General features: G+C 41.8%; 3 protein-coding genes and 1 pseudogene across 6 annotated transcripts in view; 2 read left to right on the top strand and 2 right to left on the bottom strand.

The window, feature by feature from the left end:
- The window catches only part of LOC144463833 (immunoglobulin kappa light chain-like), a 31,018-nt gene extending 24,161 nt beyond the window's left edge, over window positions 1-6,857 (bottom strand). Inside the window, exons 1-6 of one of the 2 annotated variants that reach the window (XR_013491838.1) lie at window positions 6,780-6,857; window positions 6,322-6,666; window positions 5,885-6,220; window positions 5,479-5,595; window positions 4,088-4,140; window positions 2,649-3,225 (exon numbers count right to left, since the gene is read on the bottom strand). Coding sequence is in view for 1 of the 2 variants with exons in the window: in XM_078169477.1 (XP_078025603.1) it covers window positions 3,076-3,225; window positions 4,088-4,140; window positions 5,479-5,595; window positions 5,885-6,220; window positions 6,322-6,666; window positions 6,780-6,822 (1,044 nt within the window). In the remaining variant the exon portion in view is untranslated. Of the gene's footprint in view, window positions 1-2,506; window positions 3,226-4,087; window positions 4,141-5,478; window positions 5,596-5,884; window positions 6,221-6,321; window positions 6,667-6,779 lie in introns of those variants that run through there. The other variant, XM_078169477.1, reaches the window with a different exon arrangement.
- On the top strand, window positions 65-12,025 carry LOC117260862 (uncharacterized; annotated as a pseudogene). Its single transcript, XR_013491860.1, has 9 exons — window positions 65-107; window positions 268-591; window positions 812-1,140; window positions 1,304-1,441; window positions 10,069-10,395; window positions 10,495-10,848; window positions 10,950-11,075; window positions 11,236-11,294; window positions 11,407-12,025. The product of XR_013491860.1 is annotated as an uncharacterized LOC117260862 (transcript).
- Window positions 12,026-14,283: 2,258 nt separating this feature from the next.
- Window positions 14,284-20,043, top strand: LOC144463865 (uncharacterized). Its single transcript, XM_078169644.1, has 7 exons — window positions 14,284-14,326; window positions 15,659-15,933; window positions 16,232-16,265; window positions 19,009-19,383; window positions 19,548-19,676; window positions 19,779-19,825; window positions 19,909-20,043. The coding sequence occupies exons 1-7, from the start codon at window positions 14,284-14,286 to the stop codon at window positions 20,041-20,043; spliced, it is 1,038 nt and encodes a 345-aa protein (XP_078025770.1).
- Window positions 20,044-20,691: 648 nt separating this feature from the next.
- LOC117260860 (uncharacterized) lies at window positions 20,692-25,864 on the bottom strand. Of its 2 annotated transcripts, XM_078169474.1 has the most exons (6): window positions 25,788-25,864; window positions 25,330-25,674; window positions 24,893-25,228; window positions 24,501-24,617; window positions 22,635-22,699; window positions 20,692-21,721 (listed from the first exon to the last, which is right to left on the bottom strand). In XM_078169474.1, the coding sequence occupies exons 1-6, from the start codon at window positions 25,828-25,830 to the stop codon at window positions 21,572-21,574; spliced, it is 1,056 nt and encodes a 351-aa protein (XP_078025600.1). In that variant the 5' UTR covers window positions 25,831-25,864; the 3' UTR covers window positions 20,692-21,571. The 2 variants fall into 2 exon arrangements, with proteins under 2 accessions (XP_078025600.1, XP_078025601.1); XM_078169475.1 differs by lacking the exon at window positions 22,635-22,699 and having other exon boundaries at window positions 21,647-21,721.
- Window positions 25,865-27,841: the final 1,977 nt, after the last annotated feature.

Below are 27,841 nucleotides of genomic sequence, written 5' to 3'. Positions count from 1 at the left end.
AGTTGACCGCCTCCTTTTACTCAGTAAAAAACCAACAAGTCTCATGTTAATAGACAGTGTCAAGATGATCCTGTTATGGGTTACACTGCTTGTTCTTCATCGAGGATGTAAGTGTGCTAACGATAACTAAATATTTTCTTGTCTGAGTATCTGCATGCAAACTAGATGTAGGGTTGTTCATGTGATTTCCTTTTAGCCTCCATGTTTTTTACATTATGCACAAATTGTCCTTTGTTGTTTCATGTGTTGTATTTTCATTTCATCCAGATACGTTGGTTCCAGTGACCACAGTTCAACTTGGTGAACCTGTGACTTTAACGTGTGATTTGCCTAATGACGAGTTTAACGACAGACTCTACTGGTACAAGCAGAGTGCAGGGGAGACTCTGAAATTGATTGTGAGACTGCGTAAACATGTAAACCCTGTGTATGGACCAGAGTTTTCTGCCTCAAGATTGGATGTAAATATTTCTAACAAAATCAGCAGTCTGACCATTTTGAGGACGATTCAAGAAGATGAGGGAATGTATCACTGCGCAGTCATGGAGTGGACTGAGATTACCTGGACCGGCACCTATTTGTCATTGAAAGGTAATTATGTGATCTGTTTATGGCAATGTTTGGAATCACTTTAACCACTTAAAGCTGCACTGTGTTAATATTTATCAACAATTTCTGCAGAGAATCATTTTAGATTAATGTATGTAATGCTTACTTTGCATTTTAACTTTTAACTAATCTTAAATCCTTCTAAGTATGTCAAAGCATGTGTGGAGATGCCAAACTTTTAACACAGTTATGTAACACACAGGAAACACTCAGAGGACATCAAACTATGCTGTTGTTCAGTGGCCGACAGTATCTGATCCAGTCCATCCAGGAGCCTCGATGTCTCTCCAGTGTTCAGTCCTCTCTGACTCTGAGAACAAAATGTGTCCAGGAGATCACAGTGTGTTCTGGTTCAGAGCCGGATCAGATAAATCTCATCCAGACATCATCTACACTGCTCTGACACTCAGAAGATTTGTGTTTATCGCTTCTCTAAGAACGTCAGCTCCTCTGATGCTGGGACTTACTACTGTGCTGTGGCCACATGTGGACACATATTATTTGGAGATGGAACTAAAGTGGAAATTGAAGGTAACTGTGTCATTGTTTTGTTTATAAAGACATTTGCTTCTTTGAGTGCCAGACTGTTAAATGAGCCTTTTTTTTAATCATTTAAGTGGCAAAATTGTTTTAGTAGGAGGTGACATTAAACATGCTTGAATTTAACACATTATATTTCCTTTTCATGTTTCAGGAACCAGTACGTGCTCACAGAATGCAGATGCACTTATTTTTCTGCTGTGTGCTGTCTTGGCTATAAGTCTGACTGTCATAGCTGTCCTCGTTTACACCATCAAGAAAAACAAGTCTGATTGTGACGACGGGAATAGAAGTCATTAGTTAGCTCTCTATCCAACAATACTGTATAAAAACTACTGAATTTGTATTTATTATTAGCTATATGTTTTCTATTTAATAATTTCAGCTGCTGCTGCCGTGCAGAGAAACTTTCATGGTCAGAAAAGTCAACAGGTAAAGAATGAAACAGTACAGTAGGATCAACCTTATTGAAACAGTTATGGGTCTTTTTTTAACTTTGTCATGTATTTCCTCAGAGAGATAAGGACACACAGGTTTATTCTGCTGTCGTCTTCACCGTGATGAAAACTGGCAGTGGTGCAATAAAGGATTCAAGAGCAGCAGAGAGACAGAGGATCTACGCTGCTGTCAAGGCTTTTGGGTTGGATTAGTGAGGTCACAGGTCTGTTTGCCATCAGCTGGTACTGTGTGATCTAATTACTGTTGGTCTGTTATGAGCTGAAGGGTTTGTTATATGTGGCTATTAGGTAATGATGTGCATGCAGGTGTCTGCAAGGCCCCGCTTTGGTCCACTTTGATAAGGTAAATGTCACCATTCAACCCTGTCTATGAGGGTCTGCCAGATGCCTATGTGGGTGTCCGTGTGCAGCCCATTTTTTGAGACCCCACCTTCAGAAAAAGCTGCGCATCTGGCAGGACATCATTTAAAATAAATAAGAAATGCTGGGAGTGAATGTGGCCATGTGGACACTGGCCCTAAAGAAAGAAACTACTGTAGGTGTCAGTTAACATGGACATTACTCAAATAAGTTTTTAACTGTAACTGTAACAATAAATATGGAACTTTCCAATGGATCAGTGTTGGCACAGATATATTAGGTGGATCAGATCTGGTTTTGTTTTCGTTTAGTTTTGTTGTTGTGCTTGTGTAACTACTCTTGAACCTGATTTGTAACTCTGTTAAACTGTGTCAATAAATAAAATACACTTTCAAACATCAATCTGTGTTGGTCATCAAGAATCACTGAAATCAATCCAAAAGACACAAACAGAATTTATCAAGTTTCTAAACTTAACAACTTTACAGGTATACTGTTGTATTTGTGATGAATAAAGATGCACTCACTCCATATGAGAAGACGATATAAATATCTTATGCCATATTCTTGTGTCAACAAAACAACAGAAGCAAACAGAAGTCCACAGACATGTAATGATGGTCTCTTACTAAAATACAGGCACATATGTGAACTGTGGCAACACATTTTGGACTTGGGGACCTTTGCACAGGCCCTGCTCTTTCTATACATAAATGTGGGGAAGTTAACAAGTTGGCATTACTGTGGTGGCATTTCCCTACAATACAAGTGCCTTTGAATGCAAGCTGTCCGAATAAGGGAACAATTTTCAACCTAACATTACTTTTCAAATTGATGTAGGACTTTGGGAAGAACATGTGCAGCTCTCAGCTGCTCCAACACCAGTGGAAAACCTTGGAAAAAACTCTGCTTACTGAGCTAACATAAATGGGCTAAGACAGTCTCGGAGCTGCAGTGGTCCCACATAATAAATTAATGCAGTCAGCTAACTGTGACGTTAGTGTGAAAAACATCATTAGTCACTCTAAGTCGTCAATGACCACAAAGGTAACATCATTCTGTTGCATTAATAGCAGCACAGAACACACAAAGCGGCCATCGGATTTGTCTACAGAGAGGGGTGTTGCTGGTTGTGGTAATCTGCTTTTACAAAAGAGTACACACACTCTGGTGTGTTTTCGATCTTCCTCTTTCCTCTTTTCACTTTCCTTGTAGAAAACTCCAGTGCTGCATAGTTTATGGCCTCTTCTTCACCATCCTGCATAAAATGTAATAATATATTTGTGTGTTAATGACAAATATTTCAGAGATTAGAGCTGTAACATATAAACAAAGTGAGGTTAACATACTTTCTTTAATTAATATAATATCACAGTCAACACTGTTACATGTATGTCTTAACTTTATCCATATTTATCATGTAGTAACTGAACACTTTATTATACATTTGTTGTATGTTCATTATATTAAATGTCTCTTGTACAAAGGATCTGCTAAATGAAACTGACTAGTCCATAGCCATTGAGTGCACAGTTGCCCACGTACAGTTACACATGGTGTGTGTTTGGGATACAGGTCACAGGAAATTGCAGATTAAATAGTCAACTGAACCCATTAAGAAGAGCAATGTATTCAGACAGAGTTTTTGTGAATTGATAGTACAATTGCAACCACAGCGATCTGTTGCATTTTAGCCATTTTTCAGTTGTTATAGCACCACCCAGTTGCCAATTAGAGTTAAATTTCTCCAGTCACCTTGAGGTGTCCTGTTCTACATATCTACCAAGTGTAGTAAAAATCGATATGGCGGTAAGGCCTAGATAAGGAATTAGCTCTCTCTCTCCCCATTTTGTTTGATGGTTTCAATAATGGAGGGGTCCCCTCAGATTATGTGTGGTCATATGCCTACAAAGTTGCGTGGTGATCGGTGAAACTCTTGAGATGTTATACACCTTTATGTGATGAGCCACGCCCTCCGCAATATTCATTGCCTTATAGAAGCTCAATCAAAACGTGGAACAGACACACCCACAGTGTGGGTGTTTTTGTCATTATATAGTAAGATAAGGGCAGCAAAACATCACATGCCCACACAGGACAACACACTGTCACATATTTACCAGATGATTAGACTGATCCACAGTTAATCTGTCATGTCCAAGATGATGGGAAGCTGTGTTAAACAAAGAAGAAAAAAACCCCAAATCATTCAGTGAGATTTTTGTCTTAAATCACATTTTCAGTTTAGGTCTTTCCAATTAAACACATTCACTCATGTACTGCGCTTAATACAGCTTCAATGTTTGTTAATGAAGACCTAAAAAATGATAGCCATCACAGTATCTTAATTTAATGTTGTTTCAATGAATTATGGCCCTTTTCTTTATAACAAGCATGACAAAAGAAATCACTTGTAGCTAGCTAGCTGACATTACATTGTTATCACTGCTTTGTGCATGACAGTTTTGCATTTTGACATATTTCCATGTCACATTCCCCCGTTTGATGGCATATGATGCCCAAAATAAAACTTAAGTCCATCAGAGGAGTTGCTGCACTTGTTAACGCTCCTCTAATATCAGTGCAGGCTGGCAGGGTAGGAGCCCGGGTTATTTAAGAGTTAGCCTTCAGAGCACCGCTAGTTTCCTGCTAATGAAGCAGTGTTCTTTTCTATGCCTCCGCAGTGCGGTCAGCCGTGGCTGGAGGCATTATGTTCTCAGGTGGTCAGTACGCCCGTCCATCCCATTCTCATGAACACCCTGAGGGAATTTTGCACAAACGTCCATTTGGACTCAATGAGGAACTGATTGGATTTTAGTGGTCAAAGGTCAAGGCCATTGTGACCTTGTCTGTATTATTCTTGAACACGATACGTCCCAACAACTTCGAGAGAATTTCTCGGATTTGGCACAAATGTTTACTTGGATTCAGCAATGAACTGATTAGATTTTAGTGGTCAAAGGTCAACTTCACTGTGACATCATGATGTCCTGGAAAAACATGGTCATGGTTCAACGTCATAACTCAGCAACAGAAAGGGAAACATTTGGTCAGATACTGAATTGGTGACACTAATCTTGGGTGTCCACCTTGAAACTGTGCTGATTGTATCGTTTATGCCGCCATGGGGAAGATGTGTGTGAGGCATTCATGTTTTCACAGACATGGATGTAAACTGTAACTGCAACTTGACTGGTTTTTAGAGGCATACAACTGTGATGCTGTAAGTCTAGTTATTTGATAACTTGTTTGATCAGTTAATAGCATAAAACTTAAGTAGTGAGCAAACTGCGAGTGTTCTGACATCTGCAGAAGGCTACCTGTAGCCCACGCAAGATAAAGCAACACTGAAGAATACTGCATACTCGCAGTGTCTGGCTGCACTTATCATGTCCCTTTACATAAACCCCAGCAGACAGATGATGTATCAGGATTGTTTTGGCCCACTATAACCCCTGGCTGCTCCTCAAAACGTTTTCACTGACCTGAAAGTAAAAAGTGGTGACCCTACCTTTGCAGTGTTCGCAAACTTTCCTTCGATTTCCGTAGAAGATAAGGACGACAATCACAGTCACACAGCAGGCCAACAGGACTCCAAGAGCAAGGACAACTGGTTCAAGTTCTGATCCTGAATCAAAGCATTGAGCATTATTTAATAAGCGACTTTTGGGAGTCAGTGGCACAGTGGCATTTGTAAGCAGGCACAACTGGTAAGTCAATGTTCAATTTACTATTTAGTCAATCAATCATTCAGTCAAGTATCTGCTCTGTAAATGTAATGTGATACAGTAAGAAAAGAAACTAACAGACTCATAATCATTATATGTCACATACATTATACATTAACATAATTTAACCAGGCTAAATTAATTCGTACATGATGCATATTTGACTTAAATACAACTGTAAACACGTACTTGTTTCCACTTTAGTTCCTTCACCAAACAGGATCTCTCCACATGTGACCACAGCACAGTAGTAAGTCCCAGTATCAGAGGAGGTCTGTATAGTTTTGGACAGACTGTAGTCACAACTTCTCTCCTCTTGTTTGTCCCTGTCAGTGTAAATGATGCTTGGATGAGATTCTCCTGATCCAGATCTGAGCCAGTACACTCTGTCTTCACCTGGACACTCATCTTTGTTAGTTTTGTTCGTGGAAAGAAGTGAACACTGGAGATTCACTCTGTCGCCCGGCTGGACCGACTCAGTCTCCGGACTTTGTTTCACATAGCAAGATTTGTGTTGATTACTATCTGCATGAGTCAGGAAAAGAAATATCAGAATTACTTAATGATCTAAATTGTTTGTACAACATAAAAACTTGGCACGAACACTGAAAGTAAAAATTATTTACCGTTCACAGCCAAGAAGATGCCTTCGCTGAAACTCCATAAATAGGACGCTCCATAGTGACAGAAGTATGTTGCTTCGTCCTCTTTGCTGACATTTGTGATGGTAAGAAGATACTGAGCAGCTCCTTTTGTTGCTTTGAACCGTGGGTTGTCAAACTGTTCACTTACTGTTAACTGACCCTGAACTGCAGCAAAGACTGTTCGGACCATATATCCAAGAGACTGTTTGTACCAGAAAAAGAATTTGCCTTCCTTCTCAGAAACTGGACACTGCAAAGTAACATTCCCACCAAGTTCAACCACAGTCAGAGAGATCTGATGAGGAACCTCTGCAGTTTGAAGCAGAGCTGAAGAAAAGAGACAAACAGTAGCAGAATTACAACATGAGGGGACAAAGTCAAAAGGTAAAGTATTTGCCATTGACATCATCTTTCTCTCTCTAGGTAAGAATTGCACTTACACCCTGTACTAAGAAGAATCAAAGCAGCCAGTCCTCCGATCATTGTGGTACAGCACCTTGGTCTTGCACTGCTGATGTCTTCCCACCCAAATGAAGATTTAGTCAAGAGGTGATCAAGGTTTACAAAGTAGACATCGCTGTGATTGGCTGAACTGTGGAAAATGATCTTCCCCTCCTTACAGTTAGCAAACATGTGATCTGTTTTCATTCGATGGGACGTCTACACGTTGTTGTTGTTGTTGTTGTTGTTAAGGTTTCAAAGCAGTGTCTTTATTCTCACCACATGACTGAATTTATTGTTTCCGTAATAGCCAGTATTGTGCGTGTGGGTGTGTTTTGTGTGTACGTACTGTGAGAACAAGCACTGGAAGTCTTTCAACAGCAACATCTGTCTAATTGACACACTGTATTTAAAGGTTGCAATGTGAGGCAATATTTTGATTGTGACCACTGTCATGTTTTAGCAGCACACGCACAAGGTCGTACATGCACATGCACATGATGATACAATACACATTTACTGCCACATTCATGCCATTCTATTGGTCAACAGATGGTGAAGGTTACATGCAGAGAAATGTAGCAATGCAGGAGGAAGACGTCTCTTAGCTAGCAAACACAACTATAAACAATAAAGTTTCAAAGGTATTTATAAAAAATGGGAACCTCCAGGAAACACACAGTGCATTTCTGTAAACATAACTGAATTTTTACAAGTAAATTCCACAGCCTGCCTAAAATAGAAATAGAAAAGCAAATCTCTGGCTTCAGCGGCATGAGGCTGTACTTTCCTTTGCTTCTTGTGGTTGTGCTAAGCTACAGTAAGGTAAAGTCATCCTGGAGTTAGAGTGAAATGTTTGATATTTGTTTAAATTTGGACATCCAAATCAACACCAAAATAATGTTTGATATAATATTGGCTAGAAACATAGGATGTAGCCCACAGGTTTGATTGACAGTTGCAGGGTAAAGGTGAGAGGAAATGTGGCCAAAACCACAGAGATGTGAAAACTCACAGGTAAACATATGTGTGAGAGAAAGAGGGCTCTCTCTTTTTGTCCCAGACAAGTTTGTACAGCTTGTATTTTACATGTTGTTTTGCTTTCTAAACACATCTGAAACTTAATTGCCCTCAGTCCTATTCACAGAGAACCCCTCCTCCCACATCTGTGTTTTATACGGCGCACACAGGATAAGAGAAGTCTGTATTTTACATTTATTTACTGATTTATCCTCCATATATGATGCACAGTCATTTGTAACTGCACTCTACACAACACACAAACACTACACAGCACCACAGCAGTGTTAAACAGTGTTAACCTCCTTTTTTCTTTTAACCGATTCTGTCACATCATCCATCTCATTATCTTTTAAACTTGCTCTTTCTGCAAATGGGTCCCCATGCTGTGTAGATGAGACTCCTGCACCCAAAATGCTGTCAAAACTTTCACTTTTCGACTGGGAAAGAGGCTGAAACGTGTGTGTGTGTGTGTGTGTGTGTGTGTGTGTGTGTGTGTGTGTGTGTGTGTGTGCGTGAGTGGTTTCAGATGTGAACTGCTGTGCATCTGTTCACCACAACTGGAAAATTTGTTAAGGCATAGCTAACACATATACATCCTGATATTCAGAAAAACAAGATGTTAATAAGATAAACTAATATTCTGACATACTAAATATGTCAGGGCATAACTACTGAAATGAATGAACCCCTCCATCTCTCTGGTCTCACAGCACTTTGTAAAGACCTTCTGCATGTCAAGCAAAGCCACATGCAACAGCTACACTGACAGACACAGGCTGTGGTGGGCCGTTTCTCCTCCCTTTGACCAACCATCAAGGCTGTTTACTCAGAACAGACCTGACGATGGGCTTCAACAGGATGTGTAGTGAGAGGAGAGATACAAGAGGCTTCAGCAGGCTAACTTTAGTTTCACAAATCGAAATGATTGATTTACTTTTACGTGAATGTTATTGTGCTCATTTAAAGAACAAATCATGTCCCTTTGTTTTGTGTTTTTAAAATGCAACCAAAAGCATCTGAAACCATACGGAAGATGACCATAAGGTTGTTTTTGATTGAAGTGAGTATAGAGGATGGATGGTTTAACAGCCCTCCTCTGTACGCTGTGCTCTTCCTGCTGATGTGACTGACAGGCAGAGTGGGCGGGTCATCACTGATGATGTGGAGCATCTCAGTTGGTTGGCTTGCTCAGTATTCAAGATGGCTCCTCTGTCTTTGTCACTGTGGCAAATGGCTGGATTGGATAAGCCTGTAGACACAGGCCTATATATTGACAGGCAAATTACATGTCATGCATTAAAGACAGTGGTATCAGTGCCCTTTTGAAAAAAGCTTTTGATAAAAAAAAAAGTTGATTGTAAATTTTCAGTTTGTTTAAGGCAGGCTGTGGAGGATTTATGTGTAGACTCATACAGCAGTAATCCCTCTCAATCATCACTTATGACCTACTAGAAGTATGTGGTGATGTTTTAACTTGCAGAGACTCTGTCCTCTGCCTGTGTTTTCTTATTTTGTTTTTATTTTCTGTGTTCATGACGTTTACAGGTATGTATCCCCACAGAGCTCAGGTCAGGTCGGGGCTTTTTAAAATGTAGCAACCAGGTGCTAGACCGTCAGCAGCAGACATCCAAGATACACAGTGCTGGAAAAAAACAAACATAAAACGAGGAAGAAAAAAAAGAGAGAGAGAGAGAATCTGGAGTTGGCTGTTAGTTTTACACGTGAGCATGTTTACAAACAGTAACCCACAGTAATTAAACCTGGTCCCTCAGTGGGCTCGGAGACAACAGATTTATGACAGGAATCCTGCATTGCAAACTGAGAAAGTTAAGTTTTGAAGACAAAGGCATTAACTTGTGTTTACTCTCAGTGTCAGTTATAGAAACCTGAAGACAGACACATGAAACAGAGGCGTGCTATTGTGTTGTTTCATGTAGGAAAGATGGTTGACTTCATCACCTCTGTGGTCGTACAGTAAAGCGCCAACATAGTGAGAGGCCAATCAGATTGCTTTGAAATGTTCCCTCCCACTTCATATGACTACATGAAGGCGAGTCATCTTCAGATACGCTCTAATTTAACTGGAGGCTCTTGTGGAAATAACAGAAAATGCTGATCATATTTTATATTCTGCTCGTGCTCAATATTGGACGTAAGTATTAAAGTCACATTTACTCAGGATATATATTTAAAATATATTTCGTCATCTTTATGCTGTAAATGTGTCTCTTGTTTATCATTGCTCTGTTCTTGTTTTATCTTCAGGATGCACAGACGATCACATCTTTGAGACAAAGACTGTTGGTGTTGGACAAAGTGTGACTCTAACATGCCCCCACGAGAGATTTAGTTTATCATCCTTATTTTGGATCAGGCTTGTTTCTGGAACCTTTCCTAAAATTTTAGGGGCAACATATGCCGTTGATTTAGGGATTAATGTGAAGACCCGTCGCATTACAGCAAAACAAGAGCCTGGAACTTTTGTTCTGCATATTACTGAAACACGTTTAAGAGATACTGCAGTCTACTACTGTATAAACGTCAATAGAAACAAAATGACATTTTTGAGAGGAACATTTCTGAGAATCAAAGGTAAATACAGCAAAAACTGCAACAGAATCTCCAGATGCTTTCAGAATTACAGAATTCTGCATAAATATTAACAGCTATGTTACTATTTTTCATCCCCAGGACCAGAACCTGATATCACTGCCGTCACTCAAGATCCATCTGATCCAGTTCGTCCAGGAGACTCAGTGACTCTGCAGTGTTCAGTCTTCTCTGACTCTAAGAAGAAAACATGTCCAGAAGAACACAGAGTTTATTGGTTCAGAGCAGCATCAGATGAATCTCATCCCAGTTTCATTTATGCCCAAGTAAACAGTAGTGATGGATGTGAGAAGAGTCCTGAAGCTCACTCTCCACAGAAATGTATCTACAGCTTCTCTAAGAACCTCAGCTCCTCTGATGCCGGGACTTATTACTGTGCTGTGGCCACATGTGGAGAGATATTATTTGGAAATGGAACAAAACTGGACTTTGAAGGTAAGTGCACCCTGTTTCTATCTTATAGTTAGATTATCATTATCTATTAACAAAATATTTCCTACGATTTCTTAACTTTAATTGTTTCTCTAATGCTTCAGATGTCAGCCGCTGTGATTCACAGAATACAATTATGTTTCTGGTGTGTGCTGCTTTGGCTTTAAGTCTGATTGTTATAGCCGTCCTCGTTCATGTCATCAGGAAAAAATCCAGCGATTGTTCCAACAGTGAGAGACATTACTCATATTCATCTATCAAACCGAAGTTTATATAATTCAATTCACATTTCTGCTGTGTTCAAATCAACCTGCAGTGTCATTCATCTTCAATGAAGTCCGAAATCCGTTCTTTTTTACGATCTCTTATTTCTCTTTTTTAATAATACAGCTGCTGCCACTCTGCAAACAAATGCTGCGACAGCCAGTTGTGATCAGCAAAGTCAGCAGGTGAGGATTTTAAAGATGTAGCCAGAAATGTTGTCAGTAATGTTTATTTATTGACATGTATAAACATTAAAATCTGCTCTCTTAATTTCATTTTTACACTTTGTTTCCTCAGAGAATTGAGGAGTCTTTGGTTTATTGTACACCAAACTTTACCAGGAGGAAAGCTGGCAGAGGAGGGAGAAGAAATCAAAGACAAGAAGAGACCATCTACACTGATGTCAGGGCTTTTATGATATATGATTAATCTAAACGATGAATTTGCTAAATGAGGCTAATGTAATTTTTTTGCTTTAGCAGCACTGGTTTCTGCATTTTATTGAAGACATGATGTATTACATAGTATAGCATAATGTAATATATCATGTCTTCAAGTAGTAGTAATATATTTTTGATAAACTATGCAAATATTTAATGTTTTTGCCTTATTATGAGGAAAAATAACCACCTTTAATAGCTAAGCTTTTGTTGATAGCCTGTATCACTGTGAATCCCATATCTAATAATTTTGTTTCAGTTTTTGTGCAGTTTATCAGTACATTTTTTAAAGAGGTGGGTGATGCATCTGCCTAACGTGACTTTTTGAAGGATTCATCTTGAAAGAGTCGAGAGAAGAGTCAACTCTGTCTCTTTTCTCTGTGATACCATATAAGGTGATAAACTTCTTCCCCATTCCCTCAGCTTTGCATCGCTGCAGTTCAGAACGTGAACATGCCTTGTGTCATTTTTTAATAAATAATCATCCACATCTATAATGAACTCCTCTTTACTTTATTTAACTACCTGCATGTGGTTCCAAACCCTTTTCTAGAAGTACAGCATATGGTTTTGCACTGCATGTTTTTTTACACACTGGGCCAGTGTAGAAGCACTTTATCATGTTTTATCTTCCATTATGACTTTACTGACTTGTATCTGTGAAAAGTGTTGCGAGAGAGGTGTTTTCACATGAGAACAGACTCTGACGCGACACCAGCAAAGAAACCTGAAACCTCCAGTGCAGAGCAGACTTATCAGTCCAGAGAGCATAGTTAGCATTAGCATAGCAAAAGTTTTGACAGCAAACATGGTAGAGTGTGCAGTTTTTGGATGTAAACAGGCTCTGGAGCGTCCTTCCACTTCCTATGAAACCTACCACAAGCAGCGTAGGTTGGGGGCAGCATGGCGAAATCCAGAACTCCACCAATAAGGGTCACAGATCGCAGTTAATTCAATCAGGGCAAAAACAGAGATGCCACCAAACACAATAACAAGCTAATCAGCATGCAGATTGAAATATCATGACATTCATGGTCCCCTGGGGGTGTATGTGAATAAATCTGGTGATAATCTGACTTTTCATTTAGTGCAACCAGCAGGTTAATACTTACGGTGTTGTGTAAAACAGATTGCCATGAAAATTGGTCCACACAGTCACTTTCCCCACAGGATAAATTGTAATTAAACTAGAAAAGCACTCAGACCTCCACCAAGTAGGTGATATTCCCTCCCCCTCTGCATCAGATTTTGCAGCCTGCATCACAATTAGGTTATTTGCATCACTATCATTATTAGGTTATATATGCCTTCACAATGGAGACACTGTGGTGTATTTATTTGATTTTTATTTTGTACCAACACAGAATATAATATGTTTTTTGTATTTTTCACTTTCTTTTTTCCAATACAGAGCATTAATTTCAACCTTAGAATTACAACAATATTGGGGCGTCGGTAGCTTAGTGGACAGTGCCGGCGCCCCATGTATAGAGGTGATGCCTCGCTGCAGCGGTCGCGAGTTCGACTCCGGCTTGCAACCGTTTGCTGCATGTCGTCCCCCCACTCTCTCTGTCTCCCCATTTCACACTGTCCTGTATATTAAAGACAAAAAGCCCAAAACATAATCTTAAAAAAAAAAGAATTACAACAATATTTAGCAAGTAGAACAAGATGTTCTTTCCGGCCACCAGATGGCGCTATTTTCACCGCCTTAATTGCTGCTGAGGCTGTCAGACCATAGACTTCATTTATTATTTTATCCACTTTGCTTCAACTGATCACCAATAAAATTTTAGCATCTGTTCCTTGTCCCATTATCCACCTTTCCTGAAAATTTCATCAAAATCCGTTCATAACTTTTTGAGTTATTTTGCAGACAAACAAACAAACAGACCAACGCCGGTGAACACATAACCTCCTTGGTGGAGGTAATAAGCCAAAAAGCTGCCAGACTATTGACATCGCCCTCAGCTTATAAAATGTTGGCATGCTGAAACAACCAATTGTGATGGTGGAAAACATGTTATCATTCACAATGACTATGTTAGCATTGTCCAGTGAGATTCTGCTGTTGTCAGGACCCGGAAATTTTAAGGTCATCAGCTTTACTGTAGAAAATGATGGTGAAAGATTGTTACATCTCTTAATTTCTATAATTCTATAACTGTATTGTGTTCTTTCTTAAACTAGCAGAAACTATCAGAGAGGACGGGATGCCAGATTAGATTTTGGTGTAATATGAAGCATTATAGTTTCCTTCTTAGTAGAATTGTGTGCTGTTCTTCACTCTGACTCACAAAAAGATTCATTATGACAACATAAAGATGTAAAACAATGACACAAAAAGAGGCTAAACTTTACCAGATATTACCCGTCTGTGTCTTGCTCCTACTGTATGTTCCTATCTGTGCCCAGGGGCCCACTGTCTGATTTAATGCAGGAGAAGTTATATCTCTCCAGCAGCAAGCAGCTACAGACACCATGTCAACTGTTAATACCACATACAAACAGAAGAGTTCTTCACACAGAAATAGATTTCATCAACACAAAATCTCCCCTGAAACAAAAAGTTCACTCTAAGACCAGTGTGGCAGGAAATGCACTTTAAGTCTAAGTTCTGTGATAACCAATCAGTTGCATTTGACAGTGTGACATACAGTATTGTGTTCATGTGACATCACCTCCTTAACCCACTGAAATACCAGCAAGTTTCCAAATCACAGACAGTGTCAAGATGATCCTGTTATGGGTTACACTGCTTGTTCTTCATCAAGGATGTGAGTGCGCTGTGTAATCTTAATTACATATTTTCTCATTTGAGTATCTGCATGCAAACTAGATGTATGGTTGCTCACGTTATTACCTTTCTGCATCATATAGTAATTGTCATTTAGTGTTTCATGTGTTGTATTTTCATGTAATCCAGATGCGCTGGTTCCAGTGACCACAGTTCAACTTGGTGAACCTGTGACTTTAACTTGTGTTTTGCCTGATGAGTTTAATGACAGACTCTACTGGTACAAGCAGAGTGCCGGGGAGACTCTGAAATTGATTGTGAGACTGTGTAAACATGTAAACCCTGTGTATGGACCAGAGTTTTCTGCCGTGAGATTGGATGTAAAAGTTTATAAGTATTAGCAGTCTGAGCATTTGGAGGATGATTCAAGAAGATGAGGGAATGTATCACTGTGCAGTCATGGAGTGGACTGAGATTACCTGAACCGGCACCTATTTGTTATTAAAAGGTAATATGTCAAAGCATGTGTGGAGATGCCAAACCTTTAACACAGTTCTGTATCACACAGGAAACACTCAGAGGACATCAAACTATGCTGTTGTTCAGTGGCCGACAGTATCTGATCCAGTCCGTCCAGGAGCCTCAATGTCTCGCTGCCTGTGACATGATGTTGCAAGGAAGCAAGGAGGCTCTTGGGAAGTGCTGTGATAATTACAGCTTAGTGCGTCTAAAAATATACATACTACTGTTTATGTACATAAAAGTACTGAATAGTAGAACACATATTGAGCATGTAATGCATAGTATGCAATTTGGGACACAGCGTCAGTTTTTGTTTTTGTGTCCCTGTGTGTATCTGTCAGTGAACTAGAAGTGACGTGGCATTTATGATTTAGTAATAACAGCAGTGGGATATAGCCTACTGCATTTACAGTAATTGGTACCTGAAAAACACTCCAAGTTTAGACAAAGTCATAGACATCTCATAGTCTAGTGATGGATGAGAAAGAGAGGTAACACAATTCACACAGACCAGGATAGAACCAGTGTGGCAGGAAATGATCTTTGAATCTAGATTCTGCGACAACCAATCAGATGCATTTGACAGTTGACCGCCTCCTTTTACTCAGTAAAAAACCAACAAGTCTCATGTTAATAGACAGTGTCAAGATGATCCTGTTATGGGTTACACTGCTTGTTCTTCATCGAGGATGTAAGTGTGCTAATGATAACTAAATATTTTCTAATCTGAGTATCTGCATGCGAACTAGATGTATGGTTGTTCATGTGATTTCCTTTTAGCCTCCATTTTTTTACATTATGCACAAATTGTCCTTTGTTGTTTCATGTGTTGTATTTTCATTTAATCCAGATACGTTGGTTCCAGTGACCACAGTTCAACTTGGTGAACCTGTGACTTTAACATGTGATTTGCCTAATGACGAGTTTAACGACAGACTCTACTGGTACAAGCAGAGTGCAGGGGAGACTCTGAAATTGATTGTGAGACTGCGTAAACATGTGAACCCTGTGTATGGACCAGAGTTTTCTGCCTCAAGATTGGATGTAAATATTTCTAACAAAATCAGCAGTCTGACCATTTTGAGGACGATTCAAGAAGATGAGGGAATGTATCACTGCACAGTCATGGAGTGGACTAAGATTACCGGACCGGCACCTACTCGTACTCGTACTCGTTGTCCTCCGCTTATCCGGGTCCGGGTCGCGGGGGCAGCAGCCTCAGCAAAGAAGCCCAGACAGTCCTCTCCCCCGCCACTTCCGTCAGCTCTTCTGCAGGAACCCGAGGCGTTCCCAGGCCAGCCAGGTGATGTAGTCCCTCCAGCGTGTTCTGGGGCGGCCCCGAGGTCTCCTCCCGGTTGGACATGCCCGAAACACCTCCCAAGGGAGGCGTCCGGAAGGCATCCTTACCAGATGCCCGATCCACCTCAACTGGCTCCTCTCGATGTGGAGGAGCAGCGGTTCTACTCCGAGTCCCTCCCGGATGTCCGAGCTCCTCACCCTATCCCTAAGGCTGAGCCCAGCCACCCTGCGGAGGAAACTCATTTCGGCCGCTTGTACTCGCGATCTCATTCTTTCGGTCACTACCCAGAGCTCGTGACTATAGGTGAGGGTTGGAACGTACATCGACCGGTAAATTGAGAGCTTCGCTTTCTGGCTAAGCTCCCTCTTCACCACAACGGACCGGTTAAGCACCTGCATCACTGCTGACGCCGCCCCAATCCGCCTGTCAATCTCCTGCTCCATCCTACCCTCACTCGTGAACAAGATCCCGAGATACTTAAACTCCTCCACCTGAGGAAGGACCTCCCCCTGACCTGGAGTGGGCAATCCACCCTTTTCCGGCTGAGGACCATGGCCTCAGACTTGGAGGTGCTGATTCTCATCCCAGCCGCTTCACACTCGGCTGCGAACCGCCCCAGCAAGAGCTGGAGGTCACTGTTCGATGGAGCTAGGAGGACCACGTCATCCGCAAAAAGCAGGGACGAGATCCTCCCATCACCGAACCTGACACCCTCCACCACTCGGCTGCGCCTAGAAATTCTGTCCATAAAAGTTATGAACAGAACCGGTGACAAAGGGCAGCCTTGGCAGAGTCCAACCCTCACCGGGAACAGGTCCGACTTACTGCCAGCCACGCGAACCAGACTCATGCTCCTTCGGTACAGGGACTGGATGGCCCTTAGCAAGGGGCCACCAACCCCATACTCCCGGAGCACCCCCCACAGGATGCCCCTGGGGACACGGTCGTAAGCCTTCTCCAAATCCACAAAACACATGTGGACTGATTGGGCAAACTCCCATGCCCCCTCCAGCACCCTGGCGAGGGTAAAGAGCTGGTCCACGGTTCCGCGTCCGGGACAAAAACCACATTGCTCCTCCTCAATCCGAGGTTCAACTATCGACCGGACCCACTTCTCCAGCACCCTGGAGTAGACCTTACCGGGTAGGCTGAGGAGTGTGATCCCCCTGTAGTTGGAACACACCTTCTGGTCCCCTTTCTTGAAAATGGGGACCACCACCCCTGTCTGCCACTCCAGAGGCACTGCCCACGATGTCCACGCAATGTTGCAGAGGCGTGTCAGCCAGGACAGCCCTACAACATCCAGAGCCTTGAGATATCCAGGACGAATCTCATCCACCCCCAGGGCTCCGCCGCCTCGGAGTTGTTTCACTACCTCAGCAACTTCTGCCCCAGAAATTGGACGACCCGCCCCCGAGACCCCCGTCTCTGTTTCCTCACTGGAATACGTGTTGGTGGGATTGAGGAGCTCCTCAAAGTATTCCTTCCACCACCCTACAATGTCCCCAGTTGACGTCAGCAGCTCCCCGCCCCCACTGTAAACAGTGTGAGCAAGTTGCCGCCTTCCCCCGAGGCGCCGGACGGTTTGCCAGAACCTCTTTGGAGCCGATCAATAGTCTTCCTCCATGGCCTCACCGAACTCCTTCCACGCCCGAGTTTTTGCCTCCACGACTGCCGCCGCTGCGCTCCGCTTGGCCCGCCAGTACCCGTCAGCTGCTTCCGGAGACCCACAGACCAACCATGCCCTGTAGGCCTCCTTCTTCAGCCTGGCAGCTCCCCTCACCTCGGTCCCGCTGTCATTGCCCACGTGAGCGTTGAAGTCCCCCAGCAGAACAATGAAGTCCCCGGTCGGGGCACTGTCCAGCACCAGTCCCAGGGACTCCAAAAAGGGTGGGTACTCTGAACTGTTGTTCGGTGCATAAGCACAGACAACAGTCAGGACCCGTTCCCCGACCCGAAGGCGCAGGGAAGCAACCCTTTCGTCTACCGGGGTAAACCCCAACGTACAGGCCGAGAGTCTGGAGGCTATCAGAAAGCCCACCCCGGCCCTCCACCTCTCACCCGGAGCAACTCCAGCGGAGGAGAGAGTCCAACCCCTCTCAAGGACTAGGGTTCCAGAGCCGGAACTATGTGTCGAGGTGAGGCCGACTATATCTAGCCAGTAGCGCTCAACCTCTTCCACAAGCTCCGGCTCCTTCCCCGCCAGAGAGGTGACATTCCATTTCCTAAGAGCCAACTTCTGTAACCGAGAATCGGACTGCCAAGGCCCCCGCCTTGGTCTGCTGCCCAATCCACATTGCACCGAACCCTTCTGGATCCCTCTGCGGGTGGTGGGCCTGCAGGGGGACGAGCCCATGTAGCCGGTTCGGGCTGGGCCCGGCCGGACCCCATGGGCGAAGGCCCGACCACCAGGCACTCGCCCACGGGCCCCAACCACAGGCCTGGCTCCAGGGCGGGGCCCCGGTAACCCTCCGGGCCGGGTACGTGTGTCCTTGTTTGTATCCATCATAAAGGGTCTTTTGAACCGTTCTTCATCTGACCCTTCACCCAGAACCAATCTGCCATGGGAAACCCTACCAGGGGCAAAATGCCCCCGACAGCATAGCTCCTAGGGTCATTAGGGCACTCAAACTCCTCCACCACGATAAGGTGACGGTTCACGGAGGAGGGACCGGCACCTATTTGTCATTAAAAGGTAATTATGTGATCTGTTTATGGCAATGTTTGGAATCACTTTAACCACTTAAAGCTGCACTGTGTTAATATTTATCAACAATTTCTGCAGAGAATCATTTTAGATTATTGTATGTAATGCTTACTTTGCATTTTAACTTTTAACTAATCTTAAATCCTTCTAAGTATGTCAAAGCATGTGTGGAGATGCCAAACTTTTAACACAGTTCTGTATCACACAGGAAACACTCAGAGGACATCAAACTATGCTGTTGTTCAGTGGCCGACAGTATCTGATCCAGTCCATCCAGGAGCCTCGATGTCTCTCCAGTGTTCAGTCCTCTCTGACTCTGAGAAAAAAATGTGTCCAGGAGATCACAGTGTGTTCTGGTTCAGAGCCGGATCAGATCAATCTCATCCAGACATCATCTACACTGATGGAAATAGACGTGATGAATGTGACAGGAACTCTGACATTCAGAAGAGTTGTGTTTATCGCTTCTCTAAGAACATCAGCTCCTCTGATGCTGGGACTTACTACTGTGCTGTGGCCACATGTGGACAGATATTATTTGGAGATGGAACTAAAGTGGAAATTGAAGGTAACTGTGTCATTGTTTTGTTTATAAAGACATTTGCTTCTTTGAGTGCCAGACTGTCAAATGAGCCAAATCTTTTTTTTATAATTTAACTAGCAAAATTGTTTTGTTTTCTTTGGTGACATTAACCACCCTTGAATTCACTATATTTCCTTTTGATGTTTCAGGAACCAGTACGTGCTCACAGAATGCAGATGCACTTATTTTTCTGCTGTGTGCTGTCTTGGCTATAAGTCTGACTGTCATAGCTGTCCTTGTTTACACCATCAAGAAAAACAAGTCTGATTGTGGCGACGGTAATAGAAGTTATTAGTTAGCTCTCTATCCAACAATACTGTATAAAAACTACTGAATTTGTATTTATTATTATCTTTATGTTTTCTATTTAATAATTTCAGATGCTGTTGCTGTGCAGAGAAACCTTCGTGGTCAGAAAAGTCAACAGGTAAAGAATGTAACGGTTCAGTAGGATCAACCTTATTGAAACAGTTGTGGGTCTTTTTTTAACTTTGTCATGTATTTCCTCAGAAAGATGAGGACACACAGGTTTATTCTGCTGTCGTCTTCACCGTGATGAAAACTGGCAGTGGTGCAATAAAGGATTCAAGAGCAGCAGGGAGACAGAGGATCTACGCTGCTGTCAAGGCTTTTGGGTTGGATTAGTGAGGTCACAGGTCTGTTTGCCAGCTGGTACTGTGTGATCTAATTACTGTTGGTCTGTTATGAGCTGAAGGGTTTGTTATATGTGGCTATTAGGTAATGATGTGCATGCAGGTGTCTGCAAAGGCCCGCTTTGGTCCACTTTGATAAGGTAAATGTCACCATTCAACCCTGTCTATGAGGGTCTGCCAGATGCCTATGTGGGTGTCCATGTGCAGCCCATTTTTTGAGACCCCACCTTCAGAAAAAGCTGCACATCTGGCAGCACATCATTTAAAAAAAATAAATAAAAAATGCTGGGAGTGAATGTGGCCATGTGGACACTGGCCCTAAAGAAAGAAACTGCTGTAGGTGTCAGTTAACATGGACATTACTCAAATAATTTTTTAACTGTAACTGTAACTGTAAATATGGAATTTTCCAATGGATCAGTGTTGGCACAGATATATTAGGTGGATCAGATCTGTTTTTGTTTTCATTTAGTTTTGTTGTTGTGCTTGTGTAACTACTCTTGAACCTGATTTGTAACTCTGTTAAACTATGTCAATAAATAAAACACACTGCTTTCTAACATCAATCTGTGTTGGTCATCAAGAATCACTGAAATCAATCCAAAAGACACAAACAGAATTTATCAAGTTTCTAACCTTAACAACTTTACAGGTATATTGTTGTATTTATGATGAATGAAGATGCAGTCACTCCATATGAGAAGACAATATAAATATCTTGTGCCATATTCTTGTGTCAACAAAACAACAGAAGCAAACAGAAGTCCACATACATGTCATGATGGTCTTTTACTAAAATACAGGCACATATGTGAACTGTGGCAACACATTAACAAAGCAACTGAAAATCTGATGATGTCCCACAAAATTTGTTGAGTGCAAACTTATACATGTTTATATGGATGGGTGGCAGTTGGGAATAAAAAGCTATGTGTGAACTGAGCTGAAGATCAGTATATAGGCTTTCAGCTGCTCCAACATTAGTGGAAAACCTTGGGAAAAACTCTGCTTACTGAGCTAACATAAATGGGCTAAGACACTGTCTCGGAGCTGCAGTGGTCCCACATAATAAATTAATGCAGTCAGCTAACTGTGACGTTAGTGTGAAAAACATCATTAGTCACTCTAAGTCGTCAATGACCACAAAGGTAACATCATTCTGTTGACATCACAAACAGATCTGTACAATGGTGTCTGATGTTTCAGTGTAATAAGTGACCGTGCTAACTGGTGTCTCATCCAAATACGTCGTGGTTGCTCATAGTAGCAGCTGTTGACAACATGTAGGTGTACTCATAATTAGAATCTTACTTTAATCAGTTTTCAGTACATACTCAAATGTGTTCATTATCTATGCCAACCATTTACGCAAGTTACTTCGTGCAACCACAGACACATTCTGCTGAAAGTCACCAGCTAACATGGTGGCTGTTAGCAGGCAGGAGCAGACACTGAGTCACTTCAAATTCGCCACTGCAGTAATAGCAGCACAGAACACACAAAGCGGCCATCGGATTTGTCTACAGAGAGGGGTGTTGCTGGTTGTGGTCATCTGCTTTTACAAAAGAGTACACACACTGTGGTGTGTTTTCAATCTTCCTCTTTCCTCTTTTCACTTTCCTTGTAGAAAACTCCAGTGCTGCATAGTTTACGGCCTCTTCTTCACCATCCTGCATAAAATGGAATAATATATTTGTGTGTTCATGACAAATATTTCAGAGATTAGAGCTGTAACATATAAACAAGTGAGGTTAACATACTTTCTTTAATTAATATAATTTCACAGTCACCACTATTACATGTCTGTCTTGGTGGTGCTCCCAGTTACCAATTAGAGTTCAATTTCTCCAGAAAGTTTAGTAAAAACTGATATGGCGGTTAGGCCTAGATAAGAAATTAGCTCTCCAGCGCCCCCATTTTGTTTGATTGGGTCAATAATGGAGGGGTCCCCTAAGATTATGTGTGGTCATATGCCTACAAAGTTGCGTGGTGATGGGTGAAACCCTTGAGATGTTATACACCTTTATGTGATGAGCCACGCCCTCCGCAATATTCATTGCCTTGTAGAAGCTCAGTTTTAGTAAGTTTTCCAACTTTTGCCGAGAGGGAACTTTAGATATTGGTCCCTAGATTATGTTCACCCAGTTTCGTGCAGATCGGTCAAACTTCCTAGGAAGAGATCGATTTTAAGTGTTTTTCAAAAAATTCAAAATGGCGGAAAATCCATATCACCGGAAGTTGTGGGTTCTTGAGGCAGATTTGTTCCTCATGAGGAGAGGCATCTCTGTGCAAAGTTTCATGTCTCTACGACATACAGGGCATGAGGTATGCCCATTCAAAGTTTGCAATTTCAATCGGTTGCTATAGCGCTCCCCTTTGGCCAATTGATGTAACATTGCTTCATTCACATCCTCCCATGACCCTCTACCACTGTGCCAAATTTCACATGGACTGATCAAGTCAGTGAGGAGAAAAACCATAGAACAGACACACACACAGACAGAGTTTTTGTCAGGATATAATAAGATAATAGCAGCAAAATATCACATGCCCACACAGGACAACACACTGTCACATATTTACCAGATGATTAGACTGATCCACAGTTAATCTGTCATGTCCAAGATGATGGGAAGCACTCATCGCCTCTTAAAAAAAAAAAAGGGTGGAAAAAATCATTCAGTGAGATTTTTGTCTTTAATCACATTTTCAGTTTAAGTCTTTCCAGTTAAACACATTCACTCATGTACTGCGCTTAATACAGCTTCAGTGTTATAGTGATAAACACTGATTAACTCCACCAGAGCTCTCAGCAGTCGGCTAAAGCACTTTGCTTGAGGGCATCTGGAAAATGGCTCTGAAATTAAATGTTCAATATTTCCTGCTGCCACAGGATATTATGGTGGGACATAACTCAGAGGGACAAACAGTGTTACCAGCCAGTTTGCAAAATGTTGTTTTAAATTCAAAAACATCACGTACAGTATAGTGACCTCAGGTTTATAATAACACTGTGACAAGAAAAATCAAACCAGCGTCTAACCAGGAAAAGAGACTGAACTGACTGTTCCAATAGGTTGGTTTCTTTTAAATAGAATACCACTCCATACAGAGTATTAGGCCCAATCCCAGTTTACCTTTTATCCCTCTGTTTTGTGCATTCACATCTTGGGGAATGTCCTGATTCTTGTTGGGATAGAGGGGTAGGGCGAAGTGTTAGAGCTACATGGACCTCCAAATGGAGGTTTTTTAGAGACTCACTCCAAACTCAGTGTGAAGAAAAATAATCATCAAGATGGCTGCAAGAGCAACAAAAGAAGCCCACAATTGTTGTTTTTGCTTTGTTAATGAAGTACTAAAAAAAAACAATAACCGTTAAATTAAGATAATGTGATGTTTATCGTTTTTTTGCTGGATATATTTCAATGTCACATTCCCCCGTTTGATGGCATATGATGCCCAAAATAAAACTTAAGTATATCAGAGGAGGAGTTGCTTGTTAACGCTCCTCTAATGTCAGTGCAGGCTGGCAGGGTAGGAGCACGGGTTACTAACGAGTTAGCCTTCAGAGCACCGCTAGTTTCCTGCTAATGAAGCAGTGTTTTTTTCTATGCCTCCGCACCGCTGTCAGCCGTGGCTGGAGGCATTATGTTCTCAGGTGGTCAGTCTGCCCGTCCATCCCATTCTCATGAACGCCCTGAGGGAATTTTGCACAAACGTCCATTTGGACTCAATGATGAACTGATTGGATTTTAGCGGTCAAAGGTCAAGGCCATTGTGACCTTGTCTGTAATGTATCATTCTTGAACACGATACGTACCGACCACTTCGAGGGAATTTCTCGGATTTGGCACGAATGTTTACTTGGACTCAGCAATGAACTGATTTTAGTGGTCAAAGGTCAACTTCACTGTGACATCATGATGTCCTGGAAAAACATGGTCATCGTTCAGCGTCATAACTCAGCAACAGAAGGGGAAACATTTGGTCAGATACTGATTTGGTGACACTAATCTTGGGTGTCCACCTTGAAACTGTGCTGATTGTATCGTCTTTGCCGCCATGGGGAAGATGTGTGTGAGGCATTCGTGATTTCACAGACATGGATGTAAACTGTGACTGCAACTTGACTGGTTTTTAGAGGCATACAACTGTGATGCTGTAAGTCTAGTTATTTGATAACTTGTTTGATCAGTTAATAGCATGAAACTTAAGTAGTGAACAAACTGCGAGTGTTCTGACATCTGCAGAAGGCTACCTGTAGCCCACGCAAGATAAAGCAACACTGAAGAATACTGCATACTCGCAGTGTCTGGCTGCACTTATCATGTCCCTTTACATAAACCCCAGCAGACACATGACGTATCAGGATTGTTTCGGCCCACTATAACCCCTGGCTGCTCCTCAAAACATTTTCACTGACCTGAAAGTAAAAAATGGTGACCCTACCTTTGCAGTGTTCGCAAACTTTCCTTCGATTTCCGTAGAAGATAAGGACGACAATCACAGTCACACAGCAGGCCAACAGGACTCCAAGAGCAAGGACAACTGGTTCAAGTTCTGATCCTGAATCAAAGCATTGAGCATTATTTAATCAGTGACTTTTGGGAGTTAGTGGCACAGTGGCATTTGTCAGCAGGCACAACTGGTAAGTCAATGTTCAATTTACTATTTAGTCATAAGTATCTGCTCTGTAAATGTAATGTGATACAGTAAGAAAAGAAACTAACAGACTCATAATCATTATATGTGACAAACATTATACATTAACATAATTTAACCAGGCTAAATTAATTCTTATAAGATGCACATTTGACTTAAATACAACTGTAAACACGTACTTGTTTCCACTTTAGTTCCTTCACCAAACAGGATCTCTCCACATGTGACCACAGCACAGTAGTAAGTCCCAGTATCAGAGGAGGTCTGTATAGTTTTGGACAGACTGTAGAAACAACTTCTCTCCTCTTGTTTGTCTCTGTCAGTGTAAATGATGCTTGGATGAGATTCTCCTGATCCAGATCTGAGCCAGTACACTCTGTCTTCACCTGGACACTTATCTTTGTTAGTTTTGTTCATGGAAAGAAGTGAACACTGGAGATTCACTCTGTCGCCTGGCTGGACCGACTCAGTCTTCGGACTTTGTTTCACATGGAAACATTTCTGCTGATTACTATCTGCATGATTCAGGAAAAGAAATATCAGAAGTACTTAATGATCTAAACTGTTTGTAGGACATAAAAACTTGGCACAAACACTGAAAGTAAAAGATATTTACCGTTCACAGCCAAGAAGATGCCTTCGCTGAAACTCCATAAATAGGACGCTCCATAGTGACAGAAGTATGTTGCTTCGTCCTCTTTGCTGACATTTGTGATGCTAAAAAGATACTGAGCAGCTCCTTTTGTTGCTTTGAACCGTGGGTTGTCAAACTGTTCACTTACTGTTAACTGACCCTGAACTGCAGTTGCAACTGTTTGGGCCATATATCCAAGAGACTGTTTGTACCAGTAAAAGAATTTGTCTTCCTTCTCAGAAACTGGACACTGCAAAGTAACATTCCCACCAAGTTCAACCACAGTCAGAGAGATCTGATGAGGAACCTCTGCAGTTTGAAGCAGAGCTGAAGAAAAGAGACAAACAGTAGCAGAATTACAACATGAGAGGACAAAGTCAAAAGGTAAAGTATTTGCCATTGACATCGTCTTTCACTCTCTGGGTAAGAATTGCACTTACACCCTGTACTAAGAAGAATCAAAGAAGCCAGTCCTCCGATCATTGTGGTACAGCACCTTGGTCTTGCACTGCTGATGTCTTCCCACCCAAATGAAGATTTAGTCAAGAGGCGATCAAGGTTTTGCAAAGTAGACATCGCTGTGATTGGCTGAACTGTGGAAAATGATCTTCCCCCTCCTTACAGTTAGCAAACATGTGATCTGTTTTCATTCGATGGGACGTCTACACGTTGTTGTTGTTGTTGTTAAGGTTTCAAAGCAGTGTCTTTATTCTCACCACATGACTGAATTTATTGTTTCCGTAATAGCCAGTATTGTGCGTGTGGGTGTGTTTTGTGTGTACGTACTGTGAGAACAAGCACTGAAGTCTTTCAACAGCAACATCTGTCTAATTGACACACTGTATTTAAAGGTTGCAATGTGAGGCAATATTTTGATTGTGATCACTGTCATGTTTTAGCAGCTCACGCTCAAGGTCGTACATGCACATGCACATGACGACGCAATACACATTTTCTGCCACATTCATGCCATTCTATTGGTCAACAGTTGGTGAAGGTTACATGCAGAGAAATGTAGCAATGCAGGAGGAAGACGTCTCTTAGCTAGCAAACACAACTATAAACAATAAAGTTTCAAAGGTATTTATAAAAAATGGGAACCTCCAGGAAACACACAGTGCATTTCTGTCAACATAACTGAATTTTTACAAGTAAATTCCACAGCCTGCCTTAAATAGAAATAGAAAAGCAAATCTCTGGCTTCAGCGGCATGAGGCTGTACTTTCCTTTGCTTCTTGTGGTTGTGCTAAGCTACAGTAAGCTAAAGTCATCCTGGAGTTAGAGTGAAATGTTTGATATTTGTTTAAATTTGGACATCCAAATCAACACCAAAATAATGTTTGATATAATATTGGCTAGAAACGTAGGATGTAGCCCACAGGTTTGATTGACAGTTGCAGGGGAAAAGTGAGAGGAAATGTGGCCAAAACCACAGAGATGTGAAAACTCACAGGTAAACATATGTGTGAGAGAAAGAGGGCTCTCTCTTTTTGTCCCAGACAAGTTTGTACAGTTTGTATTTTACATGTTGTTTTGCTTTCTAAACACATCTGAAACTTAATTGCCCTCAGTCCTATTCACAGAGAACCCCTCCCCCCACATCTGTGTTTTATACGGCGCACACAGGATAAGAGAAGTCTGTATTTTACATTTATTTACTGATTTATCCTCCATATATGATGCACAGTCATTTGTAACTGCACTCTACACAACACACAAACACTACACAGCACCACAGCAGTGTTAAAAAGTGTTAACCTCCTTTCTTCTTTGAACCGATTCTGTCACATCATCCATCTCATTATCTTTTAAGCTTGCTCTTTCTGCAAATGGGTCCCCATGCTGTGTAGATGAGACTCCTGCACCCAAAATGCTGTCAAAACTTTCACTTTTCGACTGGGAAAGAGGCTGAAACGTGTGTGTGTGTGTGTGTGTGTGTGTGTGTGTGTGAGTGGTTTCAGATGTGAACTGCTGTGCATCTGTTCACCACAACTGGAAAATTTGTTAAGGCATAGCTAACACATATACATCCTGATATTCGGAAAAACAAGATGTTAATAATATATACTAATATTCTGACATACTAAATATGTCAGGACATAACTACTGAAATGAATGAACCCCTCCATCTCTCTGGTCTCACAGCACTTTGTAAAGACCCTCTGCATGTCAAGCAAAGCCACATGCAACAGCTACACTGACAGACACAGGCTGTGGTGGGCCGTTTCTCCTCCCTTTGACCAACCATCAAGGCTGTTTACTCAGAACAGACCTGACGATGGGCTTCAACAGGATGTGTAGTGAGAGGAGAGATACAAGAGGCTTCAGCAGGCTAACTTTAGTTTCACAAACTGAAATGATTGATTTACTTTTACGTGTATGTTATTGTGCTCATTTAAAGAACAAATCATGTCCCTTTGTTTTGTGTTTTTAAAATGGAACCAAAAGCATCTGAAACTGTGGAAGATGAGCTTAAGCTTGTTTTTGATTTAAT

Source organism: Epinephelus lanceolatus, chromosome 7 (genome assembly GCF_041903045.1).
Source record: "Epinephelus lanceolatus isolate andai-2023 chromosome 7, ASM4190304v1, whole genome shotgun sequence".
Taxonomy (NCBI): Eukaryota; Metazoa; Chordata; class Actinopteri; order Perciformes; family Serranidae; genus Epinephelus; species Epinephelus lanceolatus.
This window is presented reverse-complemented; position numbering and strand designations above follow the sequence as displayed.

Coding starts and splice junctions, on each gene's coding strand:
- LOC144463865 (XM_078169644.1), top strand. CDS start 14,284: ATGATCCTGTTATGGGTTACACTGCTTGTTCTTCATCAAGGAT. Junction 14,327..15,658: donor GCTTGTTCTTCATCAAGGAT/GTGAGTGCGCTG, acceptor CATTTAATCCAG/ATACGTTGGTTCCAGTGACC. Junction 16,266..19,008: donor CTCGATGTGGAGGAGCAGCG/GTTCTACTCCGA, acceptor CTTTTAACACAG/TTCTGTATCACACAGGAAAC.
- LOC117260860 (XM_078169474.1), bottom strand. CDS start 25,830: ATGATCGGAGGACTGGCTTCTTTGATTCTTCTTAGTACAGGGT. Junction 25,229..25,329: donor CATCTTCTTGGCTGTGAACG/GTAAATATCTTT, acceptor TGAATCATGCAG/ATAGTAATCAGCAGAAATGT. Junction 21,722..22,634: donor TGGATCAGTCTAATCATCTG/GTAAATATGTGA, acceptor CATTTTATGCAG/GATGGTGAAGAAGAGGCCGT.